Raw genomic sequence first — 16,171 nt, 5'->3', positions numbered from 1 at the left:
TGTCAGATTGGTTTGCATACAACACCCAGTGCTCATCCGAAAAGGTGCCCTCCTCAATACCCATCACCCACTCTCCCCTCCCTGCCACCCCCCATTAACCCTCAGTTTGTTCTCAGTTTTTAACAGTCTCTTATGCTTTGGCTGTCTCCCACTCTAAACCACCCCCCCCCCCCCCCCACGGTCTTCTGGTAAGTTTCTCAGGATCCACATAAGAATGAAAACATATGGTATCTCTCTTTCTCTGTATGACTTCTTTCACTTAGCATAACGCTCTCCAGTTCCATCCACGTTGCTACAAAAGGCCAGATTTCATTCTTTCTCATTGCCAAGTAGTATTCCAGTGTATATATAAACCACAACTTCTTTATCCATTTATCAACTGATGGACAATTAGACTCTTTCCATAATTTGGCTATTGTTGAAAGTGCTGCTATAAACATTGGGGTACGAGTGCCCCTATGCGTCAGCACTCCTGTGTCCCTTGGGTAAATTCCTAGCAGTGCTATTGCTGGGTCATAGGGTAGATCTATTTTTAATTTTTTTGAGGAACCTCCACACTGTTTTCCAGAGTGGCTACGGCAGTTTGCATTCCCACCAACAGTGCAAGAGGGTTCCCGTTTCTCCACATCCTCTCCAGCATCTGTAGTCTCCTGATTTGTTCATTTTAGCCACTCTGATATCCAGTTGTTCTTTTGATGATAACTTGCCTTTTGGTTGTATGAAGATTTTTATCTCTTTCTTTTGGTTTTCTATAGGTTTACTAATTGGCCTAGGTATGGATTTGTTTTTATTTATTCTGAGATTTACTGTGTTTCTTCTGTCCATGATTTGCTGTGTTCTGTTCTGGAAAGTTTTTAGGTATTATCATTTGAAATTTTGCTTTTGTGCTACTTTGTCTCTCACATTTCTCTGGGATTCTAATTACATGTGTGTGAGACCTGCTGATTATATTCTTCATGCTTCTTGTCCTGTTACTGTATTTTTCACACTTTGGTGTTTTGTGCTAACATTCTGGACATTTTCTTCTGACCTATTTTGTTGTTGCCTTCTAATTCTGTTTTCATCTATGTCTAAACCGTTGTTGATCCCATCCATTGATTTTGAACAAATTTTTGTTTTTACTTCTAGAATTTTTTATTTATTATAGTTTTCAGTTCTTTGAAAAAATTTTCAACTTTGTGTTGTATTTGAGCATAATAAGTATACTTATTTTAATGTCTGTGGCTAAGACTCCAAAATATAGATCTGGTTTGACTTTCTTGTTTCTGCTGGTTTTCATTTATGTTGTGTCTTTCATGTGTTTGGTACTTTTTACTGTGCTGAAAATGATAATGAACCAATAGTAGTAGAAGTTATTTGTAGTCAAGATTACATTGTTTTTCCTCCAGAGAGGATGTATAATTTGCTTCTGTCTGGTGCCTGGGGGCTCTTGTAATTTAGTATAACATGAGTCCAGTTTCAGAGTTTGAGATGAACTTAAAGCCTAGGTGCAGTCTCTTTGAGGGACTGTGTACTTGGATTATTCTGGCTTGCAGCCTTCAGTGTCTCAGCTGGAAGGAAGGGAGGGGCTTACTCCTTCCCCTTCTCCTTCAGTTGTCTGTGGACATAGATCCCTGTACTTCCAGCCTTCTGAGTTTGTCAAAACCACCCTTTTTACCTGCTTTCTGTGAAATAGGCAGTGGGGGGCAAAAGTGGCCAAAAGCTGTACTCACCTCCTTGGACTTTCATTATTTTCCAATTTTGGCTCAGTATTTCCTCATTATCACAGTTCTTTGATAGTTTCAGCCACATTTCAAAAACTAAAACATTAATACTCATTTGTTTATTATTATTAAAAAAATTGTTTTAAGTTTATTTATTTTGAGAGAGCAAGCAGGGGAGGGGGCAGAGAGAGAGGGAGAGAGTGAATCCCAGGCAGGCTCCGTGCTGTCAGCCCAGAGCCCGATGTGGGGCTCGAAGTCATGAACTATGAGATGATGACCTGAGCCGGAACCAAGAGTTGGATGCTTAACTCACTCAAGCCACCTGGTGCCCCAAAACATTAATATTTATTAATTGCTAAAATATTTTAAGTTAAATATTGAAACAGTAAAATAATGAATGTTAGTACTAGTATTTAAAGTATCAATATTAATATAAAAGTTAAAATTTTAATAATTGACATTTAAGATTAAAATTTTAATTTTAGGTATTCAACTATAAAGCTTCTTACTTTTTAATTTAAAGTTTATTTATTTTGAGAAAGAGAATAAGCGGGAGTGGCGGTGGGAGGCAGAGAGAATCCTAAACTGGGTCCACACTGTCAGCGCAGAGCCCGATGGGGGGCTTGAATCCACAAACTGTGAGATCATGCCCTGAGCCGAAGTCGTACACTTAACCGACTGAGCCACCCAGGCGCCTCTAAAGCTTTCTTATTTTCTCATAGTGGTTCTCAGAAGTAGTGTTGATTCAAATCATTTAGTGTGCTCTTATAAGAAGTGACCGTGCTAGCATTTGCATTTTAAAAATGTTCTTTTGTTTGTGCCGTTGTGCTGGAGAAATGATGGAGTGCTTTATCAATAGTGGTTTGACTATTTATAGTCAGTAATGAGAATTTGTTCATCTTTTTGTTGTACTTTTGCTTAACTAGGCTTTGAAGGGATCTCTTTAGGAAGTTAATGATTTTGTTTATCTTTGAAAAAGTTTTATTGAAAACTGGAAAATGACATTATTTTTATTTATTTTTAGGTTGGGCTCATGTGGTTTGTGCCCTGTATATTCCAGAGGTACAGTTTGCCAATGTTTCTACAATGGAACCAATTGTTTTACAGTCTGTTCCACATGATCGTTACAATAAGGTACAGTGGATGTTATTTTATTGATGTTTAAATACAACTTTTTTGTTCTAAAACTGGGAAATGTAAAAGGATTTTTTTTTTGTATTTTGTTTTATTATAGGCTTTCATTAAAAAAATTTAAATCATAGGCCTCCAGATTCCAGAGAGATTTGAAAAAAGTATAATTACTAAATGGTAAACTACATTTATTAAAATATGTTGTAAAGTCACAGGAGTACAACACAAACAAAAATATATTACCTTTTATACTCACCTAGGTATTTAGCATTTTAACATTTATGTGACATTTCCATCCTTATATAGATTTGTCCTTTAAGAATTACTGGCTTTTTAGGTTCTTTCAAACATAAAGGTTCTATTAAATTTGAATTAATCATTATTTGGTATAACATTTGTTATGATACCTTACATCCTTTCTTGAAAAATAACCCTATTACAGAATACTACGTGCTTCTTTTCCTTTCCCCAGTTTTTTTCTACCCCCAAGATAGGATTTTTGTTGTTAGCTTTTTCTTAACAACTTAGTTAATATTTTCTTTGCTTTGCTCCCCCTATATCTTTTTCTTGATTTATGGTACATATATATATTATTGCTTCATTCTCTTTTTGTACGTTAGATGATTTTTCTTTCACCCAGTGTGTCTTTAGGTATGGTGTCACCATTAATTTAAGGTACCTGTTACTTTATTTCATTTGTGGGGAGAAATTATCACTACTACCAATTCTAACACAAATATTTTTGTGTTAAACATTTTACAATATAGGTTATTAATATTTATTTTTAAAATTTAAAAATACAGGAAACAAATAGAAAAGTGCAAGACAGAAGTCATCCTAATCTTCTGTTTCTGATCCTTTTAGATTTTTGTGTGTGTACATTTTTATATGTAATATATATTTATTAAAATTGGATTATATTGCTTATACTGGTTTGTTTGTTTTTGAAATTTATCAACCCTGAACATCATCTTGTATCAATCAGTTACGTTTTTGATGTTATTTTTAGTGGATAGTTAGCATGTAATATACAGTATTATTAGTTTTGTTAAACTGGTTAAGGAATGCCTAACTGTTGAAGGGCCTTGATTGGGTTTGGCTTTGGCTTTGGCTTGTACGTAGCAACAGAATCTCTGTGTAAAGGGGTGCGAATGTTTTGGAAGCTTCCATAAATATATTGTATGAAATTGTACTGTGGAATGCAGTTTCTAATTTATGCTACATGAGTAATAGGTGACAGTGCTAATAACCTTATATCCTGGTAAGTGCACTATATATTACCATTAAAAAAATCTTCGCTATTCTTTTTAGTGAAAAATATTAGTGTCTGATTTTTTTCTGAGTAAACAGTAAGGTTAAATATTTTACACTTTAAAAAAAATTTTTTTTTAAACGTTTATTTATTTTTGAGACAGAGAGAGACAGAGCATGATCGGGGGAGGGTCAGAGAGAAGGAGACACAGAATTCGAAACAGGCTCCAGGCTCTGAGCTGTCAGCACAGAGCCCGACGGCGGGGCTCAAACCCACGGACGGTGAGATCATGACCCTGAGCCGAAGTCGGCCGTTTAACCGACTGAGCCACCCAGGCGCCCCTACAGTTTTTAAAAAAAGCCTTTCATGTTTGTTGACCTTGAAAAGCTCTTTGTTTGTTTTAATATTGTAATGTTTTTCTTTTTTTTTTCCTTCTTTTTTTACTGTTTTACTTATTTTTGAGAGGGAGAGTGCACGCACGTACGTGAGCAAGCAGGGGAGGGGCAGAGAGAGGGAGACCCAGAATCAGAAGCAGGCTCCAGGCTCTGAGCTGTCAGCACAGAGCCTAAAGTGGTGCTCGAACCCACGAACCATGAAATCTTGACCTGAGCCAAAGTTGGACGCTGAACTGACTCAGCCACCCAGGCACTTCTATTTTTTCTTTTAAAATCTGCTCTCTTCCGTAGAGCTTTATTTATTTTTTTAAAGTTTATTTATTTATTTTGAGAGAGAGAGAGGCTGGGACAGGGGCAGAGAGAGGGAGAGAGAGAATCCCCAGCAGGTTCTGCACTGTCAGTGCAGAGCCCGATGTGGGTCTCAAACTCAGGAACCGTGAGATCATGACCTGAGTCGAAGTCAGGCACTTAACTGACAGAGCCACCCAGGAGCCCTGTTTTTATTTATTTTTTAACAAAGTGTTTTTTTTTTTTTTAATGTTTGTTTATTTTCGTGAGTGAGGGAGAGGGAAAGGGAGACTGACAACCTCAAGCAGGCTCTCCGCTAGAGCCAGACATGGGGCTGGAACTCATGAATCGTGAGATCATAACCTGAGCAGAAATCAGTAGTCAGACGCTGACTGAGCCACCTAGGTGCCTCCAAAGTGTTTTTTATATTAGAGGTTTCTTTCATTTGTCTTATATACTTGCTGTGTATGCTTTTGCCCATAATTCAACATTTGCTTTTTAACTTTCATTATGTCTTTATTTTTTTTTTAAATTATTGTTGGTACTCTAGCGGGTTTTTTCTAGTTGAGAAGTTTAACATTTTTATATAATTTACACAACTATCTTCTATTGTTTCTGCTTTTGACACCATACAAAGAAAATCTTTCTTTTTTAAAAAAAAATTATTTATTTTTGAGAGAAAGAGACACAGCATGAGCAGGGGAGGGGCAGAGAGAGGGAGACACAGAATCCGAAGCAGGCTTCAGGCTCTGAGCTGTCAGCACAGAGCCCAACGTAGGGCTCGAACTCACAAACTGCGAGATGATAACCTGAGCTGAAGTCAGATGCTTAACCGACTGAGCCACTCAGATGCTTCCAAAGAAAATCTTTATGTTACTGCATAAGACTTTTTTTTAGTGCTTTCAAGTTCATGTTTTTTAAAAAAAATGTTTATTCATTTTTGAGAGAGAGAGTGCGAGCGTGCGCGCACCCCCACAAGTGAGGGAAGGGCAGAGGGAGAGAGAGAGAGAGAGAGAGAGAGAGAGAGAGAGAGAGAGACAGAACCTGAAGCAGCCTCTAGGCTCTGAGCTGTCAGCACAGAGCCCCACGCAGAGCCCAAACTCAAACTGTGAGATCATGACTTGAGCCGAAGTGGCCTTTTAACCAAGCCACACAGGTGCACCTAAGTTCATGTTTTTATACTTGGTTTTCCTTTCAATTTTCAAGTAACTTCAAACTTAAAGGTTGCATTAATAGTGTAAAGAGCTCTTCCTCTCCTAAACCATTTCAGAGTTATTTATCATTATATACTCAGACCCCAGATGCTTTAACATGCATTTCCTGTAAGAACGTACTTTCTCCTGCATGACCAGAATGCAGCCATCAGAATTCATGCATTATTACTGTCTAATCCACAGACTTCATCATTTCCCTAATTTTCATTCATGTTTCCATTTCCCCAGTTAAACCGTTCATAGCAAAAGGATCACAGATTGCATTTTGTCTTGTAATCTCAAATAGTAACTCAGTTTTCCTTAACTTTCATAACTTTGATACTTCTGAAGATTACAGGCCAGTTATTTTGTAGAATATTCCACGATTTGGCTTTTTCTGGTGTTTCCTCAGGATTAGGTTTTAGATTTTGTATTTTGGCAGGAATGTCACAGAAGTGATGCTGTGTTCTCGTTGCATCCTGTCAGGTGGTACGTGATTTCCCCATTACTTGATGTTACCTTGATCACTTGGTTAAGGTGGTATCTGTAAGGTTTCTTCACTGGGAAGTTAATCTTCTTTCCCTTTGTAATAAGTAAGCATTTTGGAGGAAGTGCTTTGTATGTAAATACCTTGTTCCTTGTGCCTTTAACCCACTGATTTTAGCATCCATTGTTGTTTCTTGGCTTAATTAGTTTATTACTGTAATTGATAGCAAGTAGTGGTTTTCTGTTTCCATCATTTATTTTACATTCATCGGTTGACACTCCACTTTTATTTTATTTTTTTTAGTTGGTAGTTCACTTAAAGGAATAACTTGTTCCCGTCCCCATTTATATAAGTGTGGACTAACACGGACTTCTGTGTTAACTATTTTATTTTAATGGGTCATTCCCTATTACTGCCATTTATTTTAATGATCATTTTGTCTCAGGTTTGTCTGCTGGGACTCCCTTCAGACTGGCTTTGTGTTTTAATAAGGTTGTGAGCTCTTTAGTTTTGACACTACAGTATGTTCAGGCTCATCTTGGATCATTTTTGACCCAGCTAGCCATGAATCATCACCATTTATCCAAGGAGTATTGATTCCTTTTAGAAACCAAAGTGGGCACTAAGTATGCTTGTTGTTATTGGGATATTGCTATTCCCTGGCCCTCTCCGGAAATATATGTGTATATATAGATACAGAGATATATGCACATGCACATCTGTATTTTTTCAATGATTATCTCTATATATTGAAGACTTTTAAGTCACAGTGATACTTCCGATTCAGTGTATGGGTATACATTATACACATGTGTATTTCTGTATATATAGAGAACCATAAACTCTTAGTAATTTCTCCAAATTCAATCCAGCAATGCAGGATTTTTCAAGTTTACGAACACAAATTTAACATAAACATAAACTTTTTTATGTTTATGACTCTCACGCCAACAGTGAGAAATCTGACTCCCATTATCCTCAATATGTTTGCTTATCTGATCAGTCTGTCTTGTATTAACGTTGCTCCCATCCCCTAATGCAATGACCACCCTAACCTGGTTTGGATTCCACACATCACTCTGGGTTGCTGTTGCTTCCCTGCATTGGCTGCCCTTTGTATTAGTTGTGGTATTTGACACTCAGCTCCAGGCCACCACTCTTCCCTCATCCCTCAAATAGTTGGTCTCATCACCTTGCTCAGGGTGTGGCACTGCCTTCCCCTCTACCTCCAAAACCCCGGTGGGAGCCAGCTCTGCTGGGGCTTTGACACCTGTGTTGGACTTCTCCCTTCCCCGGCATGGATGCTGCCATGCTTGGACCCACCTTAAGGCTTTAAGACTAATGTATTCAAGGAGTAAGAGAGGGAGGGAAGAAGGAAGAATTATTTAGGTATAAATCTTTTATCCATTTAGAGTTCATTTTATAATATGGTGAGGTATGTGTCTAACTTTTCCCCTACCACATAGTCCAGTTTTCAACACTAGTGAATGATCTGTGTTTTACACAGTGATTTGAAATACTGTTTTGGGCCACCTGGCTGGCTCAGTCAGAAGAGCCTGAGACTCTTGATCTCAGGGTTGTGAGTTTGAGCCCCACATTGGGCGTAGAGGTTACTTTAAAAAAAAAGAAAGAAAGAAAGAAAGAAAGAAAGAAAGAAAGAAAGAAAGAAAGAAAGAAAGAAAGAAATGAAATACTGTTTGAATCATTATTAAATTCTTGGATGTTGTTAACACTTTTTTTCTGTTCCATTGTTGGATCTGTCTATTCTTTTCCTAAATTATTCTAATTCTAATAATAGAATTCATAATAGAATAATAGAATTCATGAAATGAATAATAGAATTCATAATTCTAAATTATTATGGCTTTATATACACCATAGTACATGGTAGAACAAGTATTGTTATGGATTTCTTTTTCCAGATTAACATTAGGACTAACAAAATACAATTGTGATTATATTAGTATTACAATGAAATACTATTTTGAGGAAGAATTGATTTTTTTTTTTAATGTTTATTTATTATTGAAAGACAGAGTCAGAGTGTGAGCAGGGGAGGGGCAGAGGGAGAGGGAGACACAGAATCCGAAGCAGGGTCCAGGCTCTGAGCTGTCAGCACAGAGCCTGACGTGGGGCTTGAACTCACAGACGCGAGATCATGACCTGAGCCGAAGTCGGCTGCTTAACTGACTGAGCCACCCAGGCGCCCCTAGAAGAATTGATCTTTTTATAATATTGAATATTTACTTCTAGAAACATGGTGTCTCTCTCCATCAAGTTGTTTTTTGTTTTTTGTAGTTTTCCTTATATGGGGGTGCTATACAGTTGACCCTTGAACAATGCAGGGGTTATGGGTGCTGACTCCTTGCACAGTTGAAAATCCATGTATAACTTTTGATTCCCCCCAAAACTTAATTACTGATAGTCTACTGTTGACCTTACTAAAAAAATAAAGTGAATAAATACATATTTTGTATATGTATTAGATACTGTATTCTTATAGTAAAGTAATGTAGAGAAAAGAAAATATTCTTAAGAAAATCATCCCGAGGGTTGCTGAAGGGGAGGTAGGTGGGGGTTGGCCTAAATGGGTGATGGACATTAAGGAGGGCACTTGTTGGGATGATCACTGGGTGTTATATATAAGTGATGAATCACTAAATTCTACTCCTAAAACCAGTACTACACTATATGTTAAGTAACTTGAATTTAAATAAGTAAAAAATTAAAAAATTTTTTTAAAAAATCACAGGAGAGTACACTTACAATACTGTACTGTATCACACATATAATTAGGCGCAGTTCAAACTCATGGTGGTCATGGGTCAACTCTCTTGTTTATGTTTCTTGGATTTTTATGGATGTCGATTTGTATAGTTACCCTTGAAAGCTTAATAATACTCTCTTCATGATTATTCAGTGTGGCTAATATGAGGCATGTAATTCTGAAATGATAGGAACAATTGGAAAATGGATTGTTGAGTTTTGGAAGATACCACTTTTTAATGGATGGTAGTAAAGAGCATTGAAGAGCATTTATTAATATACTGGGCTCATACTGTGGACCTACTTTATATCAAGCATTGTGCTAGACACTGGGAATTCAAAGATGCATAAAATGCAGGATTTTTCTTCATGTGACACTCTCAATTAGAAGAGTAAATAATGTAATTACAGTGTATAAAAATAATAATATGTAAGTACAGGTTTCTGCAGCTATCCAAAAGTAGAAAACATTCTTGTGAAACTTTTCGTAAGCTGAAATTGGTGTAAAGTTGAGGAAGCAGTTACCATTAATCTATGTGGAAAAGGTTTTGAGTGTTCCCAGTCTGAAAAAATAACCTTTCTTAGGCTTTTCTGATAACTTAGGACCCATCTTGCTAACAAACGCATGAAATAAACCGAGACAAAGCACAGATGCTTCCAGACATAGTTCAAAGCTCTGGAGGTCTGATGCTGAGATGGATGCTCAGGGTACTTCCTGGGGAGGGAGCTGGGCAGCGCCGGCCTTGCTGCTCTGGGTGCACATTGACACTGTGACGGCTTCGTGGCAAAGCAGATGCTGAACATCGCTTTCACTTTTCACCCTTTTTCGTAAAAGCAAAAATTCTTTTTGGATTTCTTTCAGTTAGCAAAAACAGTTATTAATGTAAGCCTTTTGTCAAATCAAAGTGGCGTAACACAAACTTTCGAAAAATGGGAGATATCTGTCATAATAAAAAGTGTGAGTGGAGTGTTATGGAACATAATGAAAGGAGGGATTACCTTTGCCTAAGGAGTTGAATAAAACATAAAAAGGGATTATAGGGACTTTGCAGAATAACTAGGAATTTGACCTGTGGAAAAAAGGATCATATGATAATTCCACTCAGAGAAAGTAACATAAACTAATATAGTAAGTGCAAAGGAAAGGTGGTAGGCAGTTCCCAGAATAATAAATAATCCCGTGTGGCTGGAACATAGTGGGATTTAGGAAAGGAAAAAAAAAACCACGAAGGAAATTTTGTGAGTGATAGGAAAGGAAATTTTCTAGAATATCTGTGTAGTATATCTAAATTTCAGAGAACTCATCGTGTTGACTTATTATGTTGTTAAGTTTTCTACATGTCATTAAATACATAATGGCCAGTTTTTCTATTATTTTGTCACCAGATTCTTGTTTTTATTTTTTGACCTCTCATATTGTAGCAATCAGTTCCTCATTTCACTGACCTATGCATTTTGTTAATAAAATAATGAGTGGCATATGTCACCTTTAAGTTACCTTTTAATAATTTTGAAGAAATGTGAAGAATTGTAATAGTTTTGAAGAAACAGATTTTTTTGAGCTGTTTTTGAAGTTTTCGGGGATAGAGGCTTGTATTCAGAGTCAAGGAATCCTTTATTTAATTTAATTTTAATTTTTTTTATTTTCAAAGATTTTATTTATTTATTTATTTATTTATTTATTTATTTATTTATTTATTTATTTATATGTTTATTTTGAGAGAGAGAAAGAGAATCACAGGCAGGTTCTACACCCAGCACTGAGCCTAACTTGGGGCTTGATCCCATGGGATCATAACCTGAGCTGAAATTAAGAGGCAGACGCCTAACCAACTGAGCCACCCAGGCGCCTCTAAAGATTTTACTTTTAAGTAATCTCTACACCCAACCTGGTGTTTGAACTTACAGCCCTGAGATCATGTCACATCAGGAAGCATTTATTTTATAAAGCTACAATTTCCAGAGAATAGTTGGTAAATGATACATGTGTTCTGTCTATATACATGCTTTTGAAGAGTCTTTATTTATCGATGACCACGAAGAAATGAATGTTTGTAAGTATAGGTAGGACCATAATAGACCAAACAGAGAAACAAAAAAACAAAATAAAAGCATGGTGTCATTTAACTATAGAAGCTTAAAGGTGGAGGAATACTTAGAAATTGCTAGCCCGACTTCCCTTCAATCTTTTTTGAAAGGAGTAGTGGTGAAATAGCTGTCAAGAGAAGTGTTGATCAATATATTTAGCATCTGGTGGGAAAGTTTGAAAGGACTAAATATGCTCTCTGATTGGGGGATTCCTCATTAGTACCATTTAAAAAGCTAGGTTTCAGAGAGTGGAGCTAAACATTCCATATATCTATCCATTCATTGGGCCAACGTTTATGTATGGCATGCCCTGTTATCAGGCACTGCTGGAAGCATAAGGAATACATAAAGCTCCTACGTGGTAGGATAGATATGTACACATCAATGATTGTTAGATAGTGTAGTATGTGCGAGGATTAGAGAACACAGAGAACGTTTACTTAGCGTAGTGTAACAGTGCTGAAGAGAGGGAAGGTGTATCTTAGAAAAGATTGTAGTTCTCTGAACTTTGAAGAGTGAGAAGTCTCTGGGTGTTGGCTGTGAGGAGAGGAAAGAGGAGGGAGTGTGACAGTAGCTATTAATTTGACAGACTGGAGGAGCATAAAAGCTCTGGAGTGGGAAATAGGGAGGGTTGAGAGGGAGAGGGTGAGGGAGTGAGAGTAGTATAGTGGTGAGGGAGAAGGGCACTATTGCTAGGAGTTTGAGTGTGATATGTAAAATGCTGAGAGATTCTCAAGGGCCTCCTGTGTCCTGTTAAGGAGTTTGAGTTCTATTTCCATAAAGGGTTTTTAGATTTACTGGGGGAGGGATGTACTCAGGTCTGCCATCTAAAGGATAGTGAAAGGAAGATTGGGAGAGGGAGTGTAGAAGAGACAAGAGTTACTTAGACACTATTTAAGCTTTTGCAGTGTTCCAGAGGTAATAATGAGGGTCTGAAGTAGGAGAGTAGTACTAGGAAGGAAGAAGGGGCAGATCTTTTGGTAACATATGAGAGGTTTGATTGACTGGGTGTGATGACACACAGATGAGGGAGGAAGAGAAAATCAGACTGGCCTTTCGGTTTCAAGAACTTAAGTACTGAGCACATCATCATCACCTGAGATAGAGTCTATATGGAGTCATCAAGTTAATTGACTCATTTCTTAGAACAAAGACACTAAGCTTTAAATTCTTGGCAGATGTTGGTGGGACTTACTACTTTGTTTGTAGAACAGATCTTGAATCTACAAGTTGTTTGCCAGCATACATTAACAATATGATTATAAGACTCCAAGATAAAATTCACATTTCTGCTGAAGCATTGAATATTTGCTTTTGTATATATCTAATATAATACATGTTTGTTTTTGCTTGGCACTCGTATCCTAGTTACTCAAATGAACACGTAATTTTTTTTTTCTTTTGTGGACATTTGTGTCGTTTGGAAAAGGAAAACAATCTTGCAACCGTCTCTATAGAAAAATCTTTTTGCCCTTTTTTGCACCTCTGCTGATTCTCACTTTCCCTATTAGGCTTCTCTGTATTATAGTGTTTGTGTCTCTCCCCCGCTTGCCAGTACACCCATGTGTACGTATTCTGTTTTGTTTGGTATTGTTTCTCATTTTCTCAGGGGATAGTAAATTATTTTTCTTTTTATTTGCTTTTCGTGTATTTGTGCTTTCGTGTTCAGCCTCATTCTTCATTGCCTTCTTTCAACTCCGAGGCTCAGGCAGTTTTATTAAGCAGGGTTTATTAAGGACTGTGGAAGAATGGCAGTGTACTTTCTTTCACCGTTATTTCTTCCCTCCTCTTTTCAAGGCAGCAGTCCAGTCTAAACTGGAAATGCCAATACACAGTGGCTAAGTTAAAATTGTTCATGGAAGTAAACTTAATAATCTCACCAACATACAGATTGCCAGTATCAGGTTTTTTTCATGTTTGTTTGGTGTCTTGGGCGCTCCTAGATGATAGATGCTTCTGTGGTATAATCTGCTAGGATAAGATTCTGTTAACATCTGTACTTAAAGGGAAATTACATTGCTAGGCAGTAGTTTAAAGCAAGGCAAGTCATACTTGAGAAATTTGGTTTATTCATAGGAAAATAAATGGTAACAGAGTTAGAGTTAAGATCAAAAACTTTATCCTAGTCAGAAATTAAATTGACTGAAACTAGCTAAAGTACAAATAGGGTTGGCTGTAAGGCCAGTACAGTAGGTATTCCTGCAACATATGTGGGGAGTTGGACCTGGAACTAGAAAGTCACAGGCTGACTACCATCCATTCCAACTTTGATGAGGGTCTCTTTTCTGTCTGTGGTCTGTTCTTGTTTCCACATCGTCTCTAATTCCGTGTCTCATTTTATCTGAGTTTCCTACAGGTAACTTGACTCAGTGTCCAAGTTCTAAATTTTTAACAGAGTAAGTATGGTCTAGGTACTTGGGCTTCGAAGCCATTTTCACCTAGAAAAACATAGATGCCTAGTTACCATTCCATCATTAGCCTGGGTGGCTCAGTCGGTTGAGTGTCCAACTCTTGATACTGGCTCAGGTCGTGAATCCCAGCATTGGTGGCATCTGGCACCATGCTGGGTGTGGAGCCTGCTTAAGATTTCTCTTCTCTTCTCTTCTCTTCTCTTCTCTTCTCTTCTCTTCTCTCTCTTCTTTCTCTCCTGTCTTCCCCTCTGTCCCTTTCCCCCACTCTCACACCTTGTCTCTCTCTAAAATAAGAAAAATAATAGGAGCACTTAGCTCAGTCATTTGAGCATTGGACTCTTGATTTTGGCTCAGATCACAATCTCATGGTTCTTTGATTGAACCCCTTCAGGCTCCACACTATCAACATGGAGGCTGTTGGGGTGTTCTCTCTCTCTCTCTCTCTCTCTCTCTCTCTCTCTCTCTCTCTCTCTCTCTCTGCCTCTCTACTGCTCATGTGTGGTGTCTCTCTCTCTCTCTTGCTCTCTCAAAAATAAATAAACTTAAAAAAGAAAATAATAATAAAAAATTAAAAACAATTGAGCACAGACAGTTTCTACAAAAGACGCTGGAGTTTAGGTGCTCTTGTTTACCTTCATGTCTCGTAAATATTCTATTTAAACAACTAGGTAAAAAAGCCTATAAACTGTTCCTGATGTACCTGTGCCAAATTGCATATGCTTATTCTTTAATTTTATAAAATAGTGTAGTGTTCTGCATAACCTTCTTGAGAATTTCTATCTTTTTTTTTTTTTTTTTGCAATAAATTAAAATTGTGTTTAATAATTCACAAAGGAGTTTTTGGCCGGAGGGCCTGGGTGGCTCAGTCATTTAATTTATACATATGACTCTTGGTTTCAGCTCAGGTGATGATCTCTCAGGTCCGTGGAATTGAGCCCCCTGTCTTGCTCACAGTGCAGAGCCTGCTTGGCATTCATTCTCTCTCTCTCTGTCTCTCTGTCTCTGTCTCTGTCTCTCTCTCTCTCTCTCTTCTCCCCCCACTTCCTCCCCAAATAACACCCCCCTCCCCAAATAAATAAATAAATTTTAAAAAAGAAAGGAGTTTAGGGGTGCTTGGGTGGCTCAGTCAGTTAAGCGTCCGACTTGGGCTCAGGTCATGATCTCACGCGTTGGGCTCTGTGCTGACGGCTCAGAGCCTGGAGCCTGTTTCCGATTCTGTGTCTCCCTCTCTCTCTGACCCTCCCCTGTTCATGCTCTGTCTCTCTCTGTCTCAAAAATAAATAAACATTTAAAAAAAAAAAAAAAAAGGAGTTTTGACCAGGTTTAAAAAGAGATGATTTAAGGTCACTTGATGACTTCGTAAAAAACAGATCCAGGGACAATTGTATGTTGGGATGTTTTTTCTCATTATATAACACTAGCATATGGAATTAGGGCATAAACTGTTACTGTACTCTATGACAGCATGGAATCAATGCTGAATAAAACTGAGTAAACTGATCTCTTTGAGTTGTTTGTTTGTTTGTTTGTTTTTAACTTTTGTTTTTTAGTTTATTTTTTTTCAGAGAGAGAGCAGGGGAGGGGGCAGAGAGAGAATCCCAGTCAGGCTCTGCACTGTCAGCACGAGCCGGATGTGAGGCTCACTTACTGTGAGATCATGACCTGAGTCGAAATCAAGAGTTGGATGCTTAACCGACTGAGCCACCCAGATGCCCCTGAGTTGCTTGATTTTAAAATAGTAAATCTTAGCAAAGTGTACCAGGTGTCCAGGAAGACACTTTGAAGCATGTCCGATTTTTCTAAACTAGTGCTTCTTTACATTTTTTGGGTCTTCGGGATTCTGGTAAAATGTAAGATTTCTTTCTACAGAGTAATATACATCTGAACTATAACAAAATATTTTACATATACTTTCTGAAGGATTATAAGAATACTGCTTGATACTCAAATTCTCTGCTTCCCTGTCATAGGATTACCAAATTTTAGATTACCTTGAATAATAAATAATTAAATGATTGATTTAATAATTGACATATTTAAAAATAATACATTTTAAATGTATAAACATTTTTAAATATTTGGCATTAAAAAAATCTGTAAGCATGAGTTATAATAATGCCAAATATACAGATTTTATTCTTGGCTCTTCTCTTTGGATGACTCTTTTTTTTTTTTTTTTTTCTTTAATGTTTATTATTTTTGAGAGACAGAGCGTGAGCAGGGTAGGGGCAGAGAGAGAGAGGGAGAGACAGAATCTGAAGCAGGCTCCAGGCTCTGAGCTCTCAGCACAGAGCCCGATGTGGGACTCGAACCCATGAACTGTGAGATCATGACCTGAGTCGAAGTTGGATGCTTAACCGACTGAGCCACCCAGGTGCCCCTGGATGACTCTTAACTATGATGTTTATGTCATAATTTTCCTAACCATTCCCACATTACCTAGCTATTTTTCTGTCG

General features: G+C 37.5%; 1 protein-coding gene across 16 annotated transcripts in view; it reads left to right on the top strand.

Annotated features, from left to right (window-relative positions):
* Nucleotides 1–16,171, top strand: part of MLLT10 (MLLT10 histone lysine methyltransferase DOT1L cofactor) — a 237,019-nt gene that overhangs the window by 80,023 nt on the left and 140,825 nt on the right. For all 16 annotated transcript variants that reach the window (XM_053894995.1, XM_019460585.2, XM_019460596.2 and 13 more), the window contains one exon: nt 2,728–2,837. In XM_053894995.1, coding sequence (XP_053750970.1) covers nt 2,728–2,837 — 110 coding nt within the window. The remainder of the gene's footprint in view (nt 1–2,727; nt 2,838–16,171) is intronic.

This window comes from Panthera pardus, unplaced genomic scaffold, assembly GCF_024362965.1.
Source record: "Panthera pardus isolate Hobbes unplaced genomic scaffold, ASM2436296v1 HiC_scaffold_6, whole genome shotgun sequence".
Taxonomy (NCBI): domain Eukaryota; kingdom Metazoa; phylum Chordata; class Mammalia; order Carnivora; family Felidae; genus Panthera; species Panthera pardus.
This window is presented reverse-complemented; position numbering and strand designations above follow the sequence as displayed.